A 25,398-nucleotide genomic window follows, 5' to 3' on the forward strand; every position below is an offset into this window, starting at 1 on the left:
AACAACGGTTACAACCAATACCAGCGATTAGCCACGACCGCTAGTTATTAACAACGGTCACAACCAATACCAGCGATTAGCCACGACCGCTAGTTATTAACAACGGTTCCAACCAATACCAGCGATTAGCCACGACCGCTAGTTATTAACAACGGTTCCAACCAATACCAGCGATTAGCCACGACCGCTAGTTATTAACAACGGTCACAACCAATACCAGCGATTAGCCACGACCGCTAGTTATTAACAACGGTTCCAACCAATACCAGCGATTAGCCACGACCGCTAGTTATTAACAACGGTTCCAACCAATACCAGCGATTAGCCACGACCGCTAGTTATTAACAACGGTCACAACCAATACCAGCGATTAGCCACGACCGCTAGTTATTAACAACGGTTCCAACCAATACCAGCGATTAGCCACGACCGCTAGTTATTAACAACGGTCACAACCAATACCAGCGATTAGCCACGACCGCTAGTTATTAACAACGGTTCCAACCAATACCAGCGATTAGCCACGACCGCTAGTTATTAACAACGGTCACAACCAATACCAGCGATTAGCCACGACCGCTAGTTATTAACAACGGTTCCAACCAATACCAGCGATTAGCCACGACCGCTAGTTATTAACAACGGTCACAACCAATACCAGCGATTAGCCACGACCGCTAGTTATTAACAACGGTTCCAACCAATACCAGCGATTAGCCACGACCGCTAGTTATTAACAACGGTTCCAACCAATACCAGCGATTAGCCACGCCCTTCAGAAGTGTTTCCAGAGAGAAAAGGACGGTACCTTCTGAGGTTCATCCAGGTCTTTGCAGTTCTGATGAAGACGTCTGGACTGGGAGTGGTCATGGCCTCGAAGTCCACCAGCTGGAGGGACAGCGAGGACAGAGCAGGGACAGCGAGGACATACGGTCAAACTCCACCCTGAGAGGGACGGACTCTAAAATACCAGTAAACATGTTTGTTTACCTTTCCTTTGGGGATTCGACCGACAACCTCCTTACCGCTGGCCATGAGCGCCCCCATCAGCACCGAGTACGCCACCACGCTGAGGACACAACACGTTATAGAGCATCTTCCACCTCTGGTCCAGATTATAGAGCATCTTCCCCCTCTAACCCAGATTATAGAGCATCTTCCTCCTGTAACACCAGATTACAGAGGATCTTCCTCCTCTAATCCAGATTACAGAGCACCCCCCTCTCTAATCCAGATTACAGAGCACCCCCCCTCTAATCCAGATTACAGAGCACCCCCCTCTAATCCAGATTACAGAACACCCCCTCTAATCCAGATTACAGAGCACCCCCCCTCTAATCCAGATTACAGAGCACCCCCCTCTAATCCAGATTACAGAGCACCCCCACTCTAATCCAGATTACAGAGCACCCCCCTCTAATCCAGATTACAGAGCACCTCCCCTCTAATCCAGATTACAGAGCACCCCCCCTCTAATCCAGATTACAGAGCACCCCCCCTCTAATCCAGATTACAGAGCACCCCCTCTAATCCAGATTACAGAGCACCCCCCCTCTAATCCAGATTACAGAGCACCCCCCTCTAATCCAGATTACAGAGCACCCCCTCTAATCCAGATTACAGAGCACCCCCTCTAATCCAGATTACAGAGCACCTCCCCTCTAATCCAGATTACAGAGCACCTCCCCTCTAATCCAGATTACAGAGCACCCCCTCTAATCCAGATTACAGAGCACCCCCTCTAATCCAGATTACAGAGCACCTCCCCTCTAATCCAGATTACAGAGCACCTCCCCTCTAATCCAGATTACAGAGCACCCCCTCTAATCCAGATTACAGTTACCTGGAGCCTCTAGAAAGAGGCATGAGGTTGCAGAAGTAATAAACTAAAGACAGGATCAGGTTGCACACGGCGTCTGCATCCTGGAAGAAAGACAAAGAAACATTGTGAGTGAGGGAGGGAGGGAGGGAGGGAGGGAGGGAGGGAGGGAGGGAGGGATAGATGATAGAGAGATAGGTGGAGGTATGGAGGTATGGTCTCACCCCCAGCTCGGTGGACAACATCAAAGCCTTCCCTTTGGCAGTGAGGTCTTTGTAGATGATTGATGGATGGATGGATGGATAGATAGATAGAGATAGATGGAGGTATGGAGGTATGGAGGGAGGAGGTATGGAGGTAGGAGGTAAGGAGGTATGGTCTCACCCCCAGCTCGGTGGACAACATCAAAGCCTTCCCTTTGGCAGTGAGGTCTTTGTAGATGATTGATGGATGGATAGATAGATAGATAGATAGAGATAGATGGAGGTATGGAGGTATGGAGGGAGGAGGTATGGAGGTAGGAGGTAAGGAGGTATGGTCTCACCCCCAGCTCGGTGGACAACATCAAAGCCTTCCCTTTGGCGGTCAGGTCTTTGTAGATGGACTCGATCTCGGAGTGGAACTGGAGGGTTCTGTCTTCTGTGGTCTGAGTCTCCACGGAGAACAACATGTTCCCCACCCTGACACACACACACACACACAGTGAGGAGGAGGACAGACGGTGGAGACAGAAGACAGAGACGTCCAGACCTGTCCCCGGTGATGGTGATGGTGAAGCCGTCGTACTCTTTCCCAGAATCCTTCAGGCTCGGGACCTTGGAGTTGACGGTGAATCCGTCTCTGGTTTTACTGTTCAACTGCTTCAGGAGACAAACACAGACTCTGGAGCTTCACTGCTCTACATATAGAGTACATATATATATATATATATATATATACATATAGAGTACATATATACATATAATGTTATATATATATATATATATATATATATATATATATATATATATATATATAGAGTACATATATACATATAATGTTATATATATATATATATATATATATATCTACATATAGAGTACATATATATATATATATATCTACATATAGAGTACATATATACATATAATGTTATATATATATATATATATATATCTACATATAGAGTACATATATATATATATATATCTACATATAGAGTACATATATATATATAATGTTATATATATATATATATATATATATATCTACATATAGAGTACATATATATATATATATATATACATATAGAGTACATATATACATATAATGTTATATATATATATATATATATATATATATCTATATATATATATATATATATCTACATATAGAGTACATATATATATAATGTTATATATATATATATATATATATCTACATATAGAGTACACATATATATATATATATACATATAGAGTACATATATACATATAATGTTATATATATATATATATATATATATATCTACATATAGAGTACATATATATATATATATATCTACATATAGAGTACATATATATATATAATGTTATATATATATATATATATATATATATCTACATATAGAGTACATATATATATATATATATATATATACATATAGAGTACATATATACATATAATGTTATATATATATATATATATATCTACATATAGAGTACATATATATATATATATATATATATATATATATCTACATATAGAGTACATATATATATATATATATATATATATATATAGAGTACATATATACATATAATGTTATATATATATATATATATATCTACATATAGAGTACATATATATATATATATATATATATATATATATATCTACATATAGAGTACATATATATATATATATATATATATATATATCTACATATAGAGTACATATATATATATAATGTTATATATATATATATATATATATATATCTACATATAGAGTACATATATATATATAATGTTATATATATATATATATATATATATATATATCTACATATAGAGTACATATATATATATATATATAACATTATAGTACATGAAGAACATGAAGGACATAAAGGACATGGAGGACATGGAGGACATAAAGGACATAAAGGACATAAAGGACATGGAGGACATGACGGACATAAAGGACATGGAGGACATGACGGACACAGAGGACATGATGGGCATAAAGGACATGGAGGACATAATGGACACAGAGGACATGAGTCCAGTCTCTACCTTCATGATAGGCAGCAGGTCCTCCACAGTGGAGACGTCCTCCAGGGCCTGGCGGACCTCCAGGAGCCCTCGGGGGTTAAAGGCTCTGAGACACATTAGGTTATAGAACATTAGGTTATAGAACATTAGATTATAGAACATTAGATTATAGAACATTAGGTTATAGAACATTAGGTTATAGAACATTAGACTATAGAACATTAGGTTATAGAACATTAGATTATAGAACATTAGGTTATAGAACATTAGGTTATAGACCATTAGGTTATAGAACATTAGGTTATAGAACATTAGGTTATAGAACATTAGGTTATAGAACATTAGGTTATAGAACATTAGGTTATAGACCATTAGGTTATAGAACATTAGATTATAGAACATTAGGTTATAGACCATTAGGTTATAGAACATTAGGTTATAGAACATTAGGTTATAGAACATTAGGTTATAGAACATTAGGTTATAGACCATTAGGTTATAGAACATTAGGTTATAGAACATTAGGTTATAGACCATTAGGTTATAGAACATTAGGTTATAGAACATTAGGTTATAGAACATTAGGTTATAGACCATTAGGTTATAGAACATTAGGTTATAGAACATTAGACTATAGAACATTAGATTATAGACCATTAGATTATAGAACATTAGCTTATAGAACATTAGGTTATAGAACATTAGGTTATAGAACATTAGGTTATAGAACATTAGATTATAGAACACTAGATTGTAGAACACTAGATTGTAGAACATTAGGTTATAGAACATTAGGTTATAGAACATTAGGTTATAGAACATTAGATTATAGAACATTAGATTGTAGAACACTAGATTGTAGAACACTAGATTGTAGAACATTAGGTTATAGAACACATCACCTCCAGGAGCCCTCGGCAATACAGAACATTATATAACCTCACGTTATATAACATTATATCATAACATGGTAGAACAGTAGAACATTACCCATGATACACCAGGATCCGGTCTTTGATGAAGTCCAGGATGTTGTTGAAGTACGCCAGGTACCTGATGTTGATGATCTGACCCCTGGGGGGGGGGGGGGGGCAGGAGGAGGGAGGGGGAGGGGGTAGAGGGGGGGGCAGGAGGAGGGAGGGGGAGGGGGATGAGGGGGGGCAGGAGGAGGGAGGGGGAGGGGGATGAGGGGGGGCAGGAGGGGGGAGGGGGAGGGGGATGAGGGGGAGGAGGGAGGAGGGAGGGGGAGATGAGGGGGGGCAGGAGGAGGGGAGGGGGGGCAGGAGGGAGGGGGAGGGAGATGAGGGGGGCAGGAGGAGGGAGGGGGGGGGGGGCAGGAGGGAGGGGGGTAAATGAACCAAAGTTGAGCGTTTTTAGTACACAAGCTGGCAGCTAACCTGCTAGCTTCATGCTAGTTAGCTTGATGGATGGACGGACGGGGTGTGAGGAGGACATGAGGTGGTTAGGGTGAGGTGAGGAGGACATTGAGGACATGAGGAGGACATAAGGAGGAGGACACAGGAGGACATGAGGAGGTTAGGAGGACATGAGGAGGACACAGGAGGACATGAGGAGGACACAGGAGGACATGAGGAGGTTAGGAGGACATGAGGAGGACACAGGAGGACATGAGGAGGTTAGGAGGAATGAGGAGGACACAGGAGGACATGAGGAGGTTAGGAGGAATGAGGAGGACACAGGAGGACATGAGGAGGTTAGGAGGACATGAGGAGGACACAGGAGGACATGAAGAGGTTAGGAGGAATGAGGAGGACACAGGAGGACATGAGGAGGTTAGGAGGAATGAGGAGGACACAGGAGGACATGAGGAGGTTAGGAGGAATGAGGAGGACACAGGAGGACATGAGGAGGTTAGGAGGAATGAGGAGGACACAGGAGGACATGAGGAGGACACAGGAGGACATGAGGAGGTTAGGAGGACATGAGGAGGACACAGGAGGACATGAGGAGGTTAGGAGGACATGAGGAGGACACAGGAGGACATGAGGAGGTTAGGAGGACATGAGGAGGACACAGGAGGACATGAAGAGGTTAGGAGGACATGAGGAGGACACAGGAGGACATGAGGAGGTTAGGAGGACATGAGGAGGACACAGGAGGACATGAAGAGGTTAGGAGGACATGAGGAGGACACAGGAGGACATGAAGAGGTTAGGAGGAATGAGGAGGACACAGGAGGACATGAGGAGGTTAGGAGGAATGAGGAGGACACAGGAGGACATGAGGAGGACACAGGAGGACATGAGGAGGTTAGGAGGACATGAGGAGGACACAGGAGGACATGAGGAGGTTAGGAGGACATGAGGAGGACACAGGAGGACATGAGGAGGTTAGGAGGACATGAGGAGGACACAGGAGGACATGAAGAGGTTAGGAGGACATGAGGAGGACACAGGAGGACATGAAGAGGTTAGGAGGACATGAGGAGGACACAGGAGGACATGAGGACACATGAGGACATGAGGAGGACATGAGGACTCACCTGATGAGGTTGATGTGGTTGTTGAAGCCCCGGCTGAGGCTCCTGGCCGGCATCTGGTCCAACCAGAGGACCGGCTGGTCTGGATCTGCAATCCTGGACCAGAGGAGGACCCGGGTCAGCCCTGACCTCCTGACCCCCCCCCCCCCCCCCCCCTCCCCCCTCACCTCCTCCACTTCACAGCGATGTCAAACATGTCCCTCCACTGCATCTGCCTGGTCTTCCCGTTGACCCGGACCTTGGAGTTGGTCCAGGTCCTCTGGAGGGCCTGGAAGACCTCCAGGGAGGCCAGGCCCATGGCTGCACACACACACACACACTGTAGAACTGGGGGTTCACATTACCCCCCCCCCCCCCAGTGCCCCCCCACCTCGGTGGACCCTCCGGTTGGGCAGGAAGCCGGGGGTGTCGTACTGCATCAGCGCCCCCAGGTGGTCGGCGCTGCAGACCAGCTTCTGGACCTCCAGGCTGTAGCTGGAGAAGTCCTGGGGGAGGACGTCTCTGAGGGGACACAGGGACAGACACAGAGGGAGACATGAGGACACTGCTCCAGAGAGACCAGTCCACCACCAGGTGGTGTCCCCCTCTCTCTCTCTCTCTCTCTCCTCCACCAGGTGGTGTCCCCCCCTCTCTCTCCCTCCTCCTCCACCAGGTGTTAGTCTCCTCTCTCTCTCCTCCACCAGGTGTTAGTCTCCTCTCTCTCTCCTCCACCAGGTGTTAGTCTCCTCCCTCCTCCACCACCAGGTGTTAGTCTCCTCCTCCACCAGGTGTTAGTCTCCTCCCTCCTCCACCAGGTGTCTCCCCCTCTCCCTCCTCCTCCACCAGGTGTTAGTCTCCTCTCTCTCTCCTCCACCAGGTGTTAGTCTCCTCTCTCTCTCCTCCACCAGGTGTTAGTCTCCTCCCTCCTCCACCACCAGGTGTTAGTCTCCTCCTCCACCAGGTGTTAGTCTCCTCCCTCCTCCACCACCAGGTGTTAGTCTCCTCCTCCACCAGGTGTTAGTCTCCTCCCTCCTCCACCACCAGGTGATAGACTCCTCCCTCCTCCACCTACTTGATGTGTGGCTGCAGCCCCGGCTGCTCCTCGTACTCCTCCAGGAGGAAGGGCAGGTTCTTGGCCCAGTGGTTCTTGAAGGTCCCTGGTAGGTCCTGGTCTACGTTGTAGTCCGCCACGGCCAGGTCCAGGTGGGAGTGCAGGTACCGGGAGTACTCTGGGGGGGGGGGGAGACAGTCAGGGAGCTGGGGGGGTCCCAGGAGGACGTACGGGGGGACACCTACCTCTGAGGTACTTGACCTTGAGGTACTCGGAGCTGGCCTTCTGGCCCATCAGGGGGGGGGGTCAGCATGACCCGGGTCTGGGCCTTGATGCCCTCGTAGAACTGGCCCTGGGCCACGTGGCTCAGACCCTTCATGTACTGGCACACCTCGTTGTAGGGCTCCAGCTGCAGGCACCTCTGGGGGGGACGGGGGGACAGGGGGGGGCACAATAAAGCAGTGTCCAGGCGGGACAGGTGAAGGTCCCCAGCGCCCCCTGCAGGATCCACCTTGAAGCTCCCCAGCGCCCCCTGCAGGACCCACCTTGAAGCTCCCCAGCGCCCCCTGCAGGATCCACCTTGAAGCTCCCCAGCGCCCCCTGTAGGATCCACCTTGAAGCTCCCCAGCGCCCCCTGTAGGATCCACCTTGAAGCTCCCCAGCGCCCCCTATAGGACCCACCTTGAAGCTCCCCAGCGCCCCCTGCAGGATCCACCTTGAAGCTCCCCAGCGCCCCCTGTAGGATCCACCTTGAAGCTCCCCAGCGCCCCCTGTAGGATCCACCTTGAAGCTCCCCAGCGCCCCCTGTAGGATCCACCTTGAAGCTCCCCAGCGCCCCCTGTAGGATCCACCTTGAAGCTCCCCAGCGCCCCCTGTAGGATCCACCTTGAAGCTCCCCAGCGCCCCCTGTAGGATCCACCTTGAAGCTCCCCAGCGCCCCCTGTAGGATCCACCTTGAAGCTCCCCAGCGCCCCCTGTAGGACCCACCTTGAAGCTCCCCAGCGCCCCCTGCAGGATCCACCTTGAAGCTCCCCAGCGCCCCCTGCAGGATCCACCTTGAAGCTCCCCAGCGCCCCCTGTAGGACCCACCTTGAAGCTCCCCAGCGCCCCCTGCAGGATCCACCTTGAAGCTCCCCAGCGCCCCCTATAGGACCCACCTTGAAGCTCCCCAGCGCCCCCTGCAGGATCCACCTTGAAGCTCCCCAGCGCCCCCTATAGGACCCACCTTGAAGCTCCCCAGCGCCCCCTGCAGGATCCACCTTGAAGCTCCCCAGCGCCCCCTGTAGGATCCACCTTGAAGCTTCCCAGCGCCCCCTGCAGGACCCACCTTGAAGCTCCCCAGCGCCCCCTATAGGACCCACCTTGAAGCTCCCCAGCGCCCCCTGTAGGGAGCCGTGGTGGTACAGCATCATCCCTCGCAGCTGCAGGGACTGGATGTGGTTCTGGTTCAACTGCAGAGCCTTCTGGAAGCTCTCCAGGGCCCCCTCAAAGTCCCCCAGCTCCCTGGGGGGGGGGGGGGGGGGAGTGGTCAAACAGGAAGAGGTCAAACAGGAAGCAGGTCAACAGGAAGTGGTCAAACAGGAAGTGGTCAAACAGGAAGCAGGTCAAGAGGAAGTGGTCAAACAGGAAGCAGGTCAACAGGAAGTGGTCAAAGAGGAAGCAGGTCAATAGGAAGTGGTCAAACAGGAAGTGGTCAAACAGGAAGCAGGTCAAGAGGAAGTGGTCAAACAGGAAGCAGGTCAACAGGAAGTGGTCAAACAGGAAGCAGGTCAATAGGAAGTGGTCAAACAGGAAGTGGTCAAACAGGAAGCAGGTCAAGAGGAAGTGGTCAAACGGGAAGCAGGTCAACAGGAAGTGGTCAAAGAGGAAGCAGGTCAACAGGAAGTGGTCAAACAGGAAGTGGTCAAACAGGAAGCAGGTCAACAGGAAGTGGTCAAACAGGAAGCAGGTCAATAGGAAGTGGTCAAACAGGAAGTGGTCAAACAGGAAGCAGGTCAAGAGGAAGTGGTCAAACAGGAAGCAGGTCAACAGGAAGTGGTCAAACAGGAAGCAGGTCAATAGGAAGTGGTCAAATAGGAAGTGGTCAAACAGGAAGCAGGTCAAGAGGAAGTGGTCAAACAGGAAGCAGGTCAATAGGAAGTGGTCAAACAGGAAGCAGGTCAAGAGGAAGTGGTCAAACGGGAAGCAGGTCAACAGGAAGTGGTCAAAGAGGAAGCAGGTCAACAGGAAGTGGTCAAACAGGAAGCAGGTCAATAGGAAGTGGTCAAACAGGAAGTGGTCAAACAGGAAGCAGGTCAAGAGGAAGTGGTCAAACAGGAAGCAGGTCAATAGGAAGTGGTCAAACAGGAAGTGGTCAAACAGGAAGCAGGTCAAGAGGAAGTGGTCAAACGGGAAGCAGGTCAACAGGAAGTGGTCAAAGAGGAAGCAGGTCAACAGGAAGTGGTCAAACAGGAAGCAGGTCAATAGGAAGTGGTCAAACAGGAAGTGGTCAAACAGGAAACAGGTCAAGAGGAAGTGGTCAAACAGGAAGCAGGTCAACAGGAAGTGGTCAAACAGGAAGCAGGTCAAGAGGAAGTGGTCAAACGGGAAGCAGGTCAACAGGAAGTGGTCAAAGAGGAAGCAGGTCAACAGGAAGTGGTCAAACAGGAAGCAGGTCAATAGGAAGTGGTCAAACAGGAAGTGGTCAAACAGGAAGCAGGTCAAGAGGAAGTGGTCAAACAGGAAGCAGGTCAATAGGAAGTGGTCAAACAGGAAGTGGTCAAACAGGAAGCAGGTCAAGAGGAAGTGGTCAAACGGGAAGCAGGTCAACAGGAAGTGGTCAAACAGGAAGCAGGTCAACAGGAAGTGGTCAAACAGGAAGCAGGTCAATAGGAAGTGGTCAAACAGGAAGTGGTCAAACAGGAAGCAGGTCAAGAGGAAGTGGTCAAACAGGAAGCAGGTCAATAGGAAGTGGTCAAACAGGAAGTGGTCAAACAGGAAGCAGGTCAAGAGGAAGTGGTCAAACGGGAAGCAGGTCAACAGGAAGTGGTCAAAGAGGAAGCAGGTCAACAGGAAGTGGTCAAACAGGAAGTGGTCAAACAGGAAGCAGGTCAAGAGGAAGTGGTCAAACAGGAAGCAGGTCAATAGGAAGTGGTCAAACAGGAAGTGGTCAAACAGGAAGCAGGTCAAGAGGAAGTGGTCAAACGGGAAGCAGGTCAACAGGAAGTGGTCAAAGAGGAAGCAGGTCAACAGGAAGTGGTCAAACAGGAAGCAGGTCAATAGGAAGTGGTCAAACAGGAAGCAGGTCAAGAGGAAGTGGTCAAACAGGAAGCAGGTCAACAGGAAGTGGTCAAACAGGAAGCAGGTCAAGAGGAAGTGGTCAAACGGGAAGCAGGTCAACAGGAAGTGGTCAAAGAGGAAGCAGGTCAACAGGAAGTGGTCAAACAGGAAGCAGGTCAATAGGAAGTGGTCAAACAGGAAGTGGTCAAACAGGAAGCAGGTCAAGAGGAAGTGGTCAAACAGGAAGCAGGTCAATAGGAAGTGGTCAAACAGGAAGTGGTCAAACAGGAAGCAGGTCAAGAGGAAGTGGTCAAACGGGAAGCAGGTCAACAGGAAGTGGTCAAAGAGGAAGCAGGTCAACAGGAAGTGGTCAAACAGGAAGCAGGTCAATAGGAAGTGGTCAAACAGGAAGTGGTCAAACAGGAAGCAGGTCAAGAGGAAGTGGTCAAACAGGAAGCAGGTCAATAGGAAGTGGTCAAACAGGAAGTGGTCAAACAGGAAGCAGGTCAAGAGGAAGTGGTCAAACGGGAAGCAGGTCAACAGGAAGTGGTCAAAGAGGAAGCAGGTCAACAGGAAGTGGTCAAACAGGAAGCAGGTCAATAGGAAGTGGTCAAACAGGAAGTGGTCAAACAGGAAGCAGGTCAAGAGGAAGTGGTCAAACAGGAAGCAGGTCAACAGGAAGTGGTCAAACAGGAAGCAGGTCAACAGGAAGTGGTCAAAGAGGAAGCAGGTCAAAAGGAAGTGGTCAAACAGGAAGTGGTCAAACAGGAAGCAGGTCAACAGGAAGTGGTCAAACAGGAAGTGGTCAAACAGGAAGCAGGTCAAGAGGAAGTGGTCAAACAGGAAGCAGGTCAACAGGAAGTGGTCAAAGAGGAAGCAGGTCAAACAGGAAGCAGGTCCAACAGGAAGTGGTAAAACAGGAAGCAGGTCCAACAGGAAGCAGGTCCAACAGGAAGCGGTCAAACAGGAAGCGGTCCAACAGGAAGCAGGTCCAACAGGAAGTGGTCAAACAGGAAGCAGGTCAACAGGAAGCGGTCAAACAGGAAGCAGGTCCAACAGGAAGTGACCCAACAGGAAGTGGTCCACACAGACCGGTCCAATCAGAGACCTACCTGTAGGCCTGTCCCAGGCTCTTATAGGCGTCTATAAAATCGGGCTTCAGCTTCAGGGCGTCTCTGAAGGTGAGGATGGCGTCCTGAGGAGGGGGAGGGGGGAGGAGAGAGAAGGGGAGGAGAGAGAAGGGGAGGAGAGAGGAGAAGGGGGAGGGGGGAGGAGAGAGGAGAGAGGAGAAGGGGGAGGAGAGAGGAGAGAGGAGAGAGGAGAAGGGGGAGGGGGGAGGAAGGGGAGGAGAAGGGGGAGGAGAGAGGAGAGAGGAGAGAGGAGAAGGGGGAGGAGAGAGGAGAGGAGAAGGGGGAGGAGAAGGGGGAGGAGAAGGGGGAGGAGAGAGGAGAGAAGGGGGAGGGGGAAGGAGAGAGGAGAGGAGAGAGGAGAAGGGGGAGGGGGGAGGAAGGGGAGGAGAAGGGGGAGGAGAGAGGAGAAGGGGGAGGGGGGAGGAGAAGGGGGAGGGGCCTGCTGTCAGTGCCTCCACAGAATCACATGTTGAACTGCTGAGTGATGCGTTCAGGTGCATCAGGTAAATGTGACATGAAGCTGCAGCTCCAGTCCAGCAGGAACTGATGAAGACCTGGAGGACATTGAGGACGTCCTTCTTGTCCTCCTCAACCTGCAGTACCTGCAGGACTGGTCATAGCCTCACCTGGAGGACTGGTCATAGCCTCACCTGGAGGACTGGTCATAGCCTCACCTGGAGGACTGGTCATAGCCTCACCTGGAGGAGGACTGGTCATAGCCTCACCTGGAGGAGGACTGGTCATAGCCTCACCTGCAGGACTGGTCATAGCCTCACCTGCAGGACTGGTCATAGCCTCACCTGGAGGACTGGTCATAGCCTCACCTGCAGGACTGGTCATAGCCTCACCTGGAGGACTGGTCATAGCCTCACCTGGAGGAGGACTGGTCATAGCCTCACCTGGAGGACTGGTCATAGCCTCACCTGGAGGAGGACTGGTCATAGCCTCACCTGCAGGAGGACTGGTCATAGCCTCACCTGGAGGAGGACTGGTCATAGCCTCACCTGCAGGAGGACTGGTCATAGCCTCACCTGGAGGACTGGTCATAGCCTCACCTGGAGGAGGACTGGTCATAGCCTCACCTGGAGGACTGGTCATAGCCTCACCTGGAGGAGGACTGGTCATAGCCTCACCTGCAGGAGGACTGGTCATAGCCTCACCTGGAGGACTGGTCATAGCCTCACCTGGAGGAGGACTGGTCATAGCCTCACCTGGAGGACTGGTCATAGCCTCACCTGGAGGAGGACTGGTCATAGCCTCACCTGCAGGAGGACTGGTCATAGCCTCACCTGGAGGACTGGTCATAGCCTCACCTGGAGGAGGACTGGTCATAGCCTCACCTGGAGGACTGGTCATAGCCTCACCTGGAGGACTGGTCATAGCCTCACCTGGAGGAGGACTGGTCATAGCCTCACCTGGAGGACTGGTCATAGCCTCACCTGGAGGACTGGTCATAGCCTCACCTGGAGGAGGACTGGTCATAGCCTCACCTGGAGGAGGACTGGTCATAGCCTCACCTGCAGGAGGACTGGTCATAGCCTCACCTGGAGGACTGGTCATAGCCTCACCTGGAGGAGGACTGGTCATAGCCTCACCTGGAGGAGGACTGGTCATAGCCTCACCTGCAGGACTGGTCATAGCCTCACCTGGAGGAGGACTGGTCATAGCCTCACCTGGAGGACTGGTCATAGCCTCACCTGGAGGAGGACTGGTCATAGCCTCACCTGGAGGAGGACTGGTCATAGCCTCACCTGGAGGACTGGTCATAGCCTCACCTGGAGGAGGACTGGTCATAGCCTCACCTGGAGGACTGGTCATAGCCTCACCTGGAGGAGGACTGGTCATAGCCTCACCTGGAGGAGGACTGGTCATAGCCTCACCTGGAGGACTGGTCATAGCCTCACCTGGAGGAGGACTGGTCATAGCCTCACCTGCAGGAGGCCTCGGTGGAAGAAGGTGAGGCCCTTGTACAGCATGGCGATGGGCTGGTTCCTCTTCAGCTCCAGAGACTGCTGGAAGTCCTCCATGGCCGCCACATAGTCCTGCAGGGGGCGCAGTGGAGCGTCAGGGGGGGTGGGGGTGGGGGTGGGGGGGTGAGGAGGCCCGGGGGGGCGGAGCTACGGACCTCGGAGATGAAGAGCAGCGTCCCCCGGTGTCTGTAGAGCCGGGCTGAAGGCTGCAGCTGGATGGCCTTGGTCAGGTCCCCCAGGGCCTCGCTGATCCGGCCCAGAGGGGACAGGATCTGTCCCACAGTGGACACCAGTCAGTGGGAGCCCCCCCACCACACCGCCCCCCCCCCCGGCCCCCCCCACCCACCTCTGCTCTCTGCTCGTACACCTCCGGCCAGTCGGGCTCCAGCGTCACCACCCGGTTCAGCTCGTATAACGCCAAGTCGGCATTTTTGATGTCCTGGCAGGGAGACGGGGGGGACGGGTCAGAGGTCAGAGGTCAGAGGTCAGAGGGTAGGGGTCAGGGGTCAGAGGTCAGAGGTCAGAGGCGGGGCCACTCACCTGCAGGCTCTTCTTCCCATAAGCGATCCCTCGACCATAGATGGCTGCTACCAACTCTGGATCAACCTGGAACCTTCTGTACTCACTATTACTGTTCTAACCGGGGGGGGGGGGGGGGGGGGGGGGGGGGGGGGGGGGAGGAGGGGAGGAGGAGGAGAGGAGGAGGAGAGGAGGAGAGAGGAGGAGGAGGAACAGGAAGGAGGGGAGGAGGAGGAGGAGGAGTCATAGAGGAGTAACAGAGGAGTAACAGAGGAGTCACAGAGGAGTCACAGAGGAGTCACAGAGGAGTAACAGAGGAGTCATAGAGGAGTAACAGAGGAGTCATAGAGGAGTAACAGAGGAGTAACAGAGGAGTAACAGAGGAGTCATAGAGGAGTCATAGAGGAGTAACAGAGGAGTCATAGAGGAGTAACAGGGGAGTAACAGGGGAGTAACAGGGGAGTCATAGAGGAGTAACAGAGGAGTCATAGAGGAGTAACAGAGGAGTAACAGAGGAGTCATAGAGGAGTAACAGAGGAGTCATAGAGGAGTAACAGAGGAGTAACAGAGGAGTCACAGAGGAGTCACAGAGGAGTCATAGAGGAGTAACAGAGGGGAGTAACAGAGGAGTAACAGAGGGGAGTAACAGAGGAGTCACAGAGGAGTAACAGAGGAGTCATAGAGGAGTAACAGAGGAGTCATAGAGGAGTAACAGAGGAGTCATAGAGGAGTAACAGAGGAGTAACAGAGGAGTAACAGAGGAGTCATAGAGGAGTAACAGAGGAGTCACAGAGGAGTAACAGAGGAGTCACAGAGGAGTAACAGAGGAGTAACAGAGGAGTAACAGAGGAGTCACAGAGGAGTAACAGGAGTCACAGAGGAGTAACAGAGGAGTCACAGAGGAGTCACAGAGGAGTAACAGAGGAGTCACAGAGGAGTAACAGAGGAGTCACAGAGGAGTCACAGAGGAGTCACAGAGGAGTCACAGAGGAGTCACAGAGGAGTCACAGAGGAGTCACAGGAGGTTCTGACCTGCAGCAGCAGAGAGAAATGTTTGACGGCCTCGTCGTACAGAAGGTTCCCAATCAGGACGTAACCGATCGCTGCAGGACAATGAGAGACAAAGGACAGGGGGACAACCAGTGACAAACGGCAGGGGACGACGAGAGACAAAGGACAGGATGACAAAGGACATGAGGACAAGAGGACAACGAGAGACAAAGTACATGAGGACAAAGTACATGAGGACAAAGGACAAGAGGACAGCGAGAGACAAAGGACATGAGGACAAAGGACAAATGACAGGAGGACAAAGGCCAACAAGAGACAACGGACAAGAGGACAAAGGACAAGAGGACAACCAGTGACAAAGGACAGGAGGACAACCAGTGACAGAGGACATGAGGACAACCAGTGACAGAGGACAACGAGAGACAAACGACAGGAGGACAACCAGTGACAGAGGACAGGAGGACAAAGGATAAGAGGATAACCAGTGACAAAGGAAGGAGGACAACCAGTGACCGAGGACAATGAGAGACAAACGACAGGAGGACAACAAGAGACAAAGGACAGGAGGACAACCAGTGACAGAGGACAACAAGAGAAAAACGACAGGAGGACAAAGGACAACCAGTGACAGAGGACAACCAGAGACCAAGGACAGGAGGACAAACAGTGACAGAGGACAACAAGAGACAAACGAGTCCAGTTCACCTCCAGAAGGAAGCGTCAAACTGACCCAGTTCCTCGTTGGTGGACAGACGGTCCACGGGGAAGGGGACCTTGTTCTGCTGGAGCAGGACCCTGGCCTGGTTCTGAGGGACAGACAGGACCTCCTGTGAGAACCAGTCCAGAAGACAGAAGGACAGAGTACAAAGGTTCTGGACTCACCAGGATCTTCTCAGCGTTGAGTGAGAAGACGGACTCGCAGGGTGGATGTCTTCCTTCCTCACAGTCCTCCAGCTGCAGGACAGACGACTCTGCAGAGACACTCTGTGTTCAGGCCTCAAACCACATCCGTCCTGCTCCGTCCCCCGTCCCACTGCGTCCCCCAGAGTCCAGGGCTACGTCCCCATCCTGCTCTGTCCCCTCCCGTCCCCCAGAGTCCAAACACAAATCAAAAAATATAGTTCGAGTCAGCTGGGAACTGGTAAATACGAGCTGGGAACTGGTAAATACGAGCTGGGAACTGGTAAATACGAGCTGGGAAGATCCCATTTCCCAGGTTGTAACGATCAAACAAAGATAAACAACATGGCTGCCACCGACAAGTGGAGCTGAAATGTATATTAATACGTTGTTCTTTAGCTATTAATGTGCTTTATGGTGACAAACGTGGGCCAAACACCCTCTAGTGGCAAGAACTGGGACTGCAACACGTAAACCAGCTGGACGGGCTGGAAAAGTTTGACTTTGGGAGTTAAATCAGCAGCAGATCACAAAACGATCTCAAAGGTGACGACACTCCTTCAGTAATATTCTGGTAATTGACTTAAATTACACAAAAGTAAAATGTAGATGAGAGTTGTGTTTTTTTCCCCACAAACTGCAGTCGGAATAAATCAAAATATACAACCTTCACACAGTCGCTATAGTTTGATGTAAGTGTCTTAATTTAATGGAGAATCGATGTAAAGCCTCTTCTAAAACCTATAAATGTGAGTTCACTTCAGTCCAGGAGGAGTTAAAGACGGAAGACGTGGCTCACACACCATCTAGTGGCGGAAAACTGGCACTGCAAGACATTAACAAGCGAACCGGGAAAACATGTTACTTTGTTAGCGATGCAGCAGCAGATTACAGTCTATGTCCCTCCACAGGGACATAGACTGTCCTCCGGTTTCCGGTTGCGTTGACTGAGATTAAACAAAATTCTAAAACACCCAATGGAGACACAACAAGTGACTCTAGTGCAGTTTCGTCCGTTTCCGAGCTTCGTGCCCTCGGTATGTCCGTCCGGACCGTTCGGCTGAAGCAGAATCGACCTGAAACGTCCTAAAGGGCTAAACTTGTCAGTCGATCTCAGTTCCGGGAGGAACTTTTGTTGCAGGGAGCGTCACCGCTTAAATCGGACGTTTTTTGACTGGACTCTGGTTTGGCTCCGGTGTCGCGCGCCGTTAGCACGTTAGCACGTTAGCTCGCCGCGGCTAACCGGGGACTCGGTGGCGGTCGGGTCCGGGAAGGACGTGGCGAAGTGACCGGAAAACAAACAAACAAACACACCAACCACCAAGCCGCCGTCGCGGAGGAGGAGCGGGGAGCGGGGAGCTTACCGCAGTCCGCCGCCAGGTCCTCCCAGTCGGACAGCGAGCCGCAGCCCTGCTTGTGGAGCTCCTGGTCGAACAGCGTCAGGGCGGAGAAGAACTCGGTGCCGGCGGCCGTCCGGCTGAGCTGCAGCACGGCCAGGACCAGGACCAGGACCAGGACCACGGCCCGGCAGGCAGGGGCCATGTTGGGCTGCAGGAGTGACGCCACGGAGCGGAAGCTGCCGCTGTGCTCGCCCGGCGTCCGGCGCTGCGCTGCGGGCACGCCCCCCGCCAAGAGAGCCGCAGCGGGGGGGGACTACATCTCCCATCACCACCCGCGGCTCTAAGTCCGCGCCACCGGAAGTTAGTGGACCGACAAACTATAATCCTGTAAGTGTGAATTCAGATATAAAAATCTGAATTTACTCACTTATTTTGCAAACTTATATTTATTCACCTGTTTGCTTTTACTTATATATTAAATAGTTTCAATTTACTTTCATACAAAACGAACTACAAAATTACTGCTCTTATCTTTAAAGCGGCCTTTCGGGCGGAAGTGACGTCACTTTCCATATCCGCTCACACTTTAGCACAATAGTGTGATTTGAAGCTGTTTCCTCGAGAAATTATGGCAAAAGAAGACTTTCGCTGTATTGAATGTAACGAAAAAGCCACGGAGCTTCACCGGGATTACAGTAACGGGATTTTGAAGATTACAATATGCGTGAGTATCGTTTCCCAGTCGTTTTATGGAATGTGAGCGAGCTGAATATTGAGCCACAAAACGTAAACAAACCGGATGTTTAGGTTCTATTTCGTCTTATCTGGAGCTTTATTTTCTTTATTCTGGTCATTTTAAAGTTTAATCTGGAGCTTTATTTTCTTTATTCTGGTCATTTTAAAGGTTTAATCTGGAGCTTTATTTTCTTTATTCTGGTCATTTTAAAGTTTAATCTGGAGCTTTATTTTCTTTATTCTGGTCATTTTAAAGTTTAATCTGGAGCTTTATTTTCTTTATTCTGGTCATTTTAAAGTTTAATCTGGAGCTTTATTTTCTTTATTCTGGTCATTTTAAAGGTTTAATCTGGAGCTTTATTTTCTTTATTCTGGTCATTTTAAAGGTTTAATCTGGAGCTTTATTTTCTTTATTCTGGTCATTTTAAAGGTTTAATCTGGAGCTTTAAAGGAGGAGGAGAAGCTCTGCAGGTAGTTTAATAACGTCTGTTCCTCCAGGAGTTCTGCCACAAGCCGGTGGACAAATACATCGAATATGATCCAGTCATCATCCTCATCGACGCTCTGCTCTGCAAAACCCAGGCCTTCAGACACATCCTGTTCAACACACACCTCAATGTGAGATTACCTGTTCAACACACACCTCAATGTGAGATTACCTGTTCAACACACACCTCAATGTGAGATTATCTGTTCAACACACACCTCAATGTGAGATTATCTGTTCAACACACACCTCAATGTGAGATTATCTGTTCAACACACACCTCAATGTGAGATTATCTGTTCAACACACACCTCAATGTGAGATTATCTGTTCAACACACACCTCAATGTGAGATTATCATCCTGTTCAACACACACCTCAATGTGAGATTATCATCCTGTTCAACACACACCTCAATGTGAGATTATCATCCTGTTCAACACACACCTCAATGTGAGATTATCTGTTCAACACACACCTCAATGTGAGATTATCTGTTCAACACACACCTCGATGTGAGATTATCATCCTGTTCAACACACACCTGTGTGTGTGTGTGTGTGTGTGTTCCAGGTCCAGTGGAAGCTGTGTGTGTTGTGCCTGCTGTGTGAGGCGTACCTCCGCTGGTCTCGGCTGCAGGGTTCTGGTCGGAGCAGCGACCCGGCGGACTTCATCCGCTACACCAGGGAGTGGGAGTTCTACGGCATGTTTGGGACGGCGGCGCTCGGTGAGGTTCTCCGCTCCAGAACCGGTCCGGTCCGGCTCTTCAGTCCAGCCTGACGCTTCTTTACAGTGTGTGTGTGTGTGTGTTGGTCCAGCAGAGCTGGCGGCGTTCTGCGGCGGCGTGCTGGGCTTCCTGTGGGCGGCGCTGGGCGTCCTGCGGCGGCGGCGCCCCCTGGAGCTCCGCCCCCTGGAGCTCCGCCTCCTCCTCCGGGCTCTGCTGCTCTCCTGCTACGGCAAAGTCCTGCTGATCCCCGCCGTCATCTGGGAGCACGACTTCTCCCCGCTCTGCGTCGCGCTCATAGAGGTGTTCGTGCTCACATCCAACTCCCAGGCCATCAGAGGTGTGTGTGTGTGTGTGTGTGTGTGTGTGTGTGTGTGTGTGTGTGTGTGTGTGTGTTAGTAATGTTGTGTCTGGTTGCAGTGATCCTGAACAGCAGCCGTCGTCTGTCGCTGGCGGCCGTCGCTCTCGGCCTGCTGTCGGAGTCGTGTGTCGCTCGCTTCTGCCGGACGTTCTCCTGAAGGTTCTCCTGGAGGTTCTGCTGGTTCTCCTGGAGGTTCTGCTGGTTCTCCTGGACGGTCTCCTGGAGGTTCCTCCACTCCGTCACGTCAGCGGAGTGACGCTTCAGAGTACGACCCTCCACGCCGTGACGGAACCGTACAGAACCCTACAACCCTCCACACCGTGACGGAACTGTATAGAACCCTACGACCCGCCACACCTTGACGGAACCGTACAGAACCCTACGACCCGCCACACCGTGACGGAACCGTACAGAACCCTACGACCCGCCACGCCGTGACGGAACCGTACAGAACCCTACGACCCGCCACACCGTGACAGAACCGTACAGAACCCTACGACCCACCACGCCGTGACGGAACCGTTGCACTTTTTGCACTAACTTTATAAATGTCATCAACTCTGTTCTGTGTGATTTAATAAAAAAACTGAATTCTAAATCTGCCATGTTGGTATTTTATAGACGTTCGTCTGCAGTACATCTTTGATCTCTTTGAACTGTTGGTCCAGCGAGACGAGAAGCAGACGTCTGAAGTGTTGAAAGGGTTAAATCAGGACGAACCGGCACCGCCACTTTAAGAGGACGAGTCGCGTCTCGTTGGGACGAGTCAGGTGTTTGTGGAGACGACGCCCCAAGGTGGCATGTGGGAGCGTCTCCACCCAGAGAGGCGCTCCACCCAGAGAGGCGCTCCACCCGGCGGACACCAGAACGACGCCTCGTTTCCACGACAACGCCCAGAGTCACTGGAACAGTGAACAATCGTCCGTCTCCGTGGAAACGAGGGGGAAGACGAAACTTTTTGAAAACACTGCGATGCATCGTCCGTCTGTGAGATCAATAAAGTTTGACCTTAATTTGACTGGAAACGTTGCCGTGGAAACGGAGCCCGAGGGATTTTATTGAAAACAAAAACAAACAAAAGGAAAAAACGTGTTTTTGATGGAGGAATCAGTCGCAGCCTGAAGGTTTAATGACTTTAATAGAACAGAGCGCCACCGTCTGGTCACTCAGGTTAAACAACAGGCGGAATGACGGAGAACAACTTTCCTTTGATCTCCACAAAGTGATTTAATGACAAAGCACAAAGAGAAACAATCCCGTTTTTCCTATTTTCACACTTTAAGGCTTTTTTTTCTTGGTTATGTTGAAGTTTGCAGACGATTTCGTTCTACAGTTATAAAAAGGCATAAATGTGCACATTACTGGAACAAATTGATTTTATTTGAAATAAATACCAACATATGATGAAATTAGTTTGATCGTTTCACAGGAATTTAAAAAAAGAAATCGCCGTCGTTTACCAACTCAACAAGTTTCTCTGCAACGAACAAATAAAAATTAAATCAAGATCCATCAAGGTTGTTGCTTTTTTTCTTTTGGTGGCCTCACATTCTGGGTCTCTTATTTTGAAAAGCAAAAACTAGTTTTGTTTTGTCACCAGTTCAAACGTTTGTCTCTTAAATCAGCATTTGCTGACATTTCGAAGGTTCCTCAAGGTTCTCCGGTGTTCACAAGACGCTGCTCTAGAACCGACGGGTTCCTCTCGTACGCTGGCTTTAATCCACCAGGTTCTCTGAGTTTGCGTTGCATTCTGGGATATTCGCTAACAGAACGCCACCTTGTTTCATGTGGTCGCCCCAGGAGAGAAGCTCCGCCCCTTTTACAGCCAAAAGCACAAAATGACAGGAAGTGGAGTTCACCTGAGGGGGCGTGGCCTCGACACTCATCCGCCGGAACAATCAGCTTCAGAAGCTCTAAGGCGGTTTGCTGGTGTACCAAGGAGCACCTTGTTCTAGTGGGCGGGGCTTAACTGTTTGTAGGAGCACCTTGTTCTAGTGGGCGGGGCTTAACTGTTTGGAGGAGGAGCACCTTGCTCTAGTGGGCGGGGCTTAACTGTTTGGAGGAGCACCTTGTTCTAGTGGGCGGGGCTTAACTGTTTGGAGGAGGAGCACCTTGCTCTAGTGGGCGGGGCTTAACTGTTTGTAGGAGCACCTTGTTCTAGTGGGCGGGGCTTAACTGTTTGTAGGAGCACCTTGTTCTAGTGGGCGGGGCTTAACTGTTTGGAGGAGGAGCACCTTGCTCTAGTGGGCGGGGCTTAACTGTTTGGAGGAGCACCTTGTTCTAGTGGGCGGGGCTTAACTGTTTGGAGGAGGAGCACCTTGCTCTAGTGGGCGGGGCTTAACTGTTTGGAGGAGCACCTTGTTCTAGTGGGCGGGGCTTAACTGTTTGTAGGAGCACCTTGTTCTAGTGGGCGGGGCTTAACTGTTTGGAGGAGGAGCACCTTGCTCTAGTGGGCGGGGCTTAACTGTTTGGAGGAGCACCTTGTTCTAGTGGGCGGGGCTTAACTGTTTTGAGGAGGAGCACCTTGCTCTAGTGGGCGGGGCTTAACTGTTTGGAGGAGCACCTTGTTCTAGTGGGCGGGGCTTAACTGTTTGGAGGAGCACCTTGTTCTAGTGGGCGGGGCTTAACGCAGGACAACCACCGGTGTTTTGCAGCTCAATGTGCAAAACGACATTTTAAGGCCGTTGTGAGTGTAAGGTGGTCTAGACCGGGGGTCTGCAACCTGCGGCTCCACGGCGCCCCCCGCAGCGGCTCCACGGCGCCCCCGCAGCGGCTCCACGGCGCCCCCGCAGCGGCTCCACGGCGCCCCCTGCAGCGGCTCCACGGCGCCCCCCGCAGCGGCTCCACGGCGCCCCCGCAGCGGCTCCACGGCGCCCCCCGCAGCGGCTCCACGGCGCCCCCCGCAGCGGCTCCACGGCGCCCCCCGCAGCGGCTCCACGGCGCCCCCCGCAGCGGCTCATTTTCAAAATATTATTTCCACACATTGTTATTTTATTTGCATTCCATACGGACTTTCTGAACTGAATGAATCTCTAAAGTCACTTAAATAAAAGTAAAACAGCTTAAAATAAATAATGAGCCAGAATGTTATTTTCTTTATAAATGTTAAAACTACTCAAATAATAATGAAATAAATACTGTAAAAGTGGTTAATAGTTCAGGGGAACTTGGTAAAAAAAAGTGGAAAAAGAAAAGATGAAAGGTTCAAAGGAAAGGAGAAGTGTCCCGTGGAGGCCAAGTCTTAAAAATGACACTTTCTGGATTTTGTTTTTCTTTCAAGATGTTTCGTCCTCGTTTCAGAAGAATCGACATGTTTTGTGGCTCCAGACATTTTTTGGGTTAAAAAGGTTGCAGACCCCTCGTGTAGAGGATTTCAGAATAAAAGTGGGACAGTTGAGGTTTGATTCCCTCAACAGCTCCGCCGACTGGAGAAAACTTTCCTTAATCGGCTCTTTGGGATTTACTGGATCACCGTACTGGATCACCGTACCATCTCCTGACGTAGCGCCCCGCCGCTAGCGTCTCCTGAGGTAGCGCCCCGCCGCTAGCGTCTCCTGACGTAGCGCCCGATACCGCGCATGGCAGCCGTTCTCATGACTCAGCGGTTTATGGACGCCGTCCTCCGACAGGAAGCTGCAGGTCAGAGACCTCCAGCTTTACAAGGCACTGATGGACGTCCAGGAGCCCAGCAGGGGGTCAAACCGTCAAGACCCGCTCTGATTGGTCACACGCCGCCGGGCCGGAGGCCAGAGGTCAAAGGTCATCCCGACCAGCGCTCAGACTAAACGTCACTTCTGGGACCAGAACAGGAACAGAAACATTCCACGCGACTTGTTGGATGATAAAAAAATCCATGTGAGAAACTTTCAGAATAAAAGCAGGGTAGAACATGTGAGCGACGGGGAACAAAAACAACAACAAACAACAGATTTACACCTTTTGGGAATTTGTTTCCTGCTTTTACAAGACTTGGTACCACTTTGGCCCCGTTGCCATGGCAACATGAAAACACTTTGTTCTTGTTTCAGAAGCTTTTCGCCCGTTTCCATGGAACCGGAGCGCTTTTCGAAAAGTTCCACCTTGGGAGGAGTCATTGAAAAAACGTTTCCCGGACCAGGACCTGGACCTGGTCCTGGACGGTCCAGGTCCTGGACCAGGACCAGGACCAGGACCAGACAGCAGTGCAGCACAAGGAGGCGAGAATTGGAGGAAAGTTGCACTTCTTCTAAAAACCCATTGAATTTAAAAACAATCACATTTTATCTTTGGGCTTTTTGTTCATTCGTCTCCTGACCGTTGATCAAATATGACATTCACAGCCTCTGGCCACGCCCCCTTTACAGGAAATACATTGATGAGTCTTTAATGGGCAGAAGAAGGCGCGGTTAGCACTGGCATGCTAACCGCCTGCTAGCACTGGCATGCTAACCGCCTGTCAGCACTGGAATGCTAACCGCCTGCTAGCACTGGCATGCCAACTGCCTGTTAGCACTGGCATGCTAACCGCCTGCTAGCACTGGAATGCTAACCGCCTGTCAGCACTGGAATGCTAACCGCCTGCTAGCACTGGCATGCCAACTGCCTGTTAGCACTGGCATGCTAACCGCCTGTTAGCACTGGAATGCTAACCGCCTGTTAGCACTGGCATGCTAACCGCCTGTTAGCACTGGAATGCTACCCCTGGCAGGACGCCAGCTGCTGCAGGAAACTCAAAGTTAAAAAAACAACATTCGTTAAAACATCGGGTTTGTTTCTAGAGTGAAATTCGAGCCGTTGAGTTTCTCTTCCCGTCTCCAGACGCTCCTGGAACCTAGTCCAGTCGTTTGGGTTCCAGAGCGGCTGCTAGCTAGAGAGCGCCAGGAAGACGGCGGGTGACAAAGGTTCTGCACGTCCAGACGCCTGGAGGGGAACCGAGGTTCTAACGCCGCCGCTCGGGTTTCGTTCAGCGTCCCGGGGAGGAAACTGGGTTCTGCTACAGGGAACCCTGAACCCTGGAGCTCCTCGAGCTGGAGAACCCTGGAGAAGCCAGGGTTCTCCAGGGTCTAACCCTAACCCTGAACGCCTCGTCCCCCTGAACGCCTCGTCCCCCTGAACGCCTCGTCCCCCTGAACGCCTCGTCACCCTGAAGGCCTCGTCCCCCTGAACGCCTCGTCCCCCTGAACGCCTCGTCCCCCTGAACGCCTCGTCCCCCTGAACGCCTCGTCCCCCTGAACGCCTCGTCCCCCTGAAGGCCTCGTCCCCCTGAAGGCCTCGTCCCCCTGAAGGCCTCGTCCCCCTGAAGGCCTCGTCCCCCTGAACGCCTCGTCCCCCTGAACGCCTCGTCCCCCTGAACGCCTCGTCCCCCTGAACGCCTCGTCCCC

The 25,398-nt window shown here is 51.0% G+C and overlaps 2 protein-coding genes and 1 long non-coding RNA gene across 4 annotated transcripts in view; 1 reads left to right on the top strand and 2 right to left on the bottom strand.

The window, feature by feature from the left end:
* Positions 1 to 17,980, bottom strand: part of ttc13 (tetratricopeptide repeat domain 13) — a 19,690-nt gene extending 1,710 nt beyond the window's left edge. The window contains 23 exon segments of the mRNA XM_080513686.1: positions 809 to 888; positions 991 to 1,069; positions 1,844 to 1,923; positions 2,364 to 2,499; positions 2,570 to 2,679; positions 4,095 to 4,179; positions 5,064 to 5,147; positions 6,577 to 6,669; positions 6,741 to 6,873; positions 6,944 to 7,074; positions 7,625 to 7,781; positions 7,849 to 7,906; positions 7,908 to 8,024; positions 8,965 to 9,106; positions 11,974 to 12,056; positions 13,923 to 14,033; positions 14,117 to 14,233; positions 14,308 to 14,400; positions 14,502 to 14,567; positions 15,513 to 15,583; positions 16,222 to 16,297; positions 16,374 to 16,462; positions 17,756 to 17,980. Of these exon segments, the coding sequence (XP_080369812.1) occupies positions 809 to 888; positions 991 to 1,069; positions 1,844 to 1,923; positions 2,364 to 2,499; positions 2,570 to 2,679; positions 4,095 to 4,179; positions 5,064 to 5,147; positions 6,577 to 6,669; positions 6,741 to 6,873; positions 6,944 to 7,074; positions 7,625 to 7,781; positions 7,849 to 7,906; positions 7,908 to 8,024; positions 8,965 to 9,106; positions 11,974 to 12,056; positions 13,923 to 14,033; positions 14,117 to 14,233; positions 14,308 to 14,400; positions 14,502 to 14,567; positions 15,513 to 15,583; positions 16,222 to 16,297; positions 16,374 to 16,462; positions 17,756 to 17,933 (2,369 nt within the window). The 5' untranslated portion in view covers positions 17,934 to 17,980.
* A 334-nt stretch (positions 17,981 to 18,314) lies between these two features.
* Positions 18,315 to 20,592, top strand: arv1 (ARV1 homolog, fatty acid homeostasis modulator). Of its 2 annotated transcripts, none has more exons than XM_080513560.1 (5): positions 18,315 to 18,455; positions 18,965 to 19,084; positions 19,527 to 19,680; positions 19,772 to 20,017; positions 20,098 to 20,592. In XM_080513560.1, exons 1-5 carry the CDS (start codon positions 18,360 to 18,362, stop codon positions 20,193 to 20,195), a joined length of 714 nt encoding a protein of 237 aa, XP_080369686.1. In that variant the 5' UTR covers positions 18,315 to 18,359; the 3' UTR covers positions 20,196 to 20,592. The 2 variants fall into 2 exon arrangements, with proteins under 2 accessions (XP_080369686.1, XP_080369687.1); XM_080513561.1 differs by having other exon boundaries at positions 19,775 to 20,017.
* Positions 20,593 to 21,157: 565 nt separating this feature from the next.
* Positions 21,158 to 25,172, bottom strand: LOC308142981. The gene is made up of 2 exons (XR_013937012.1): positions 22,562 to 25,172; positions 21,158 to 22,518 (listed from the first exon to the last, which is right to left on the bottom strand). It is a non-coding gene; the product is annotated as an uncharacterized lncRNA (long non-coding RNA).
* Positions 25,173 to 25,398: the final 226 nt, after the last annotated feature.

The sequence above is a fragment of the Blennius ocellaris genome, assembly GCF_963422515.1.
Source record: "Blennius ocellaris genome assembly, chromosome: 18".
NCBI classification, from domain to species: domain Eukaryota; kingdom Metazoa; phylum Chordata; class Actinopteri; order Blenniiformes; family Blenniidae; genus Blennius; species Blennius ocellaris.

Bases quoted from the DNA above. Each gene is read 5' to 3' on its own strand.
- arv1 (XM_080513560.1), top strand. From the start codon at position 18,360: ATGGCAAAAGAAGACTTTCGCTGTATTGAATGTAACGAAAAAGCCACG. The intron at 19,085-19,526 runs GTGAGATTACCT...TGTGTGTTCCAG, and splicing joins TGTTCAACACACACCTCAAT to GTCCAGTGGAAGCTGTGTGT. The intron at 19,681-19,771 runs GTGAGGTTCTCC...GTGTTGGTCCAG, and splicing joins GTTTGGGACGGCGGCGCTCG to CAGAGCTGGCGGCGTTCTGC.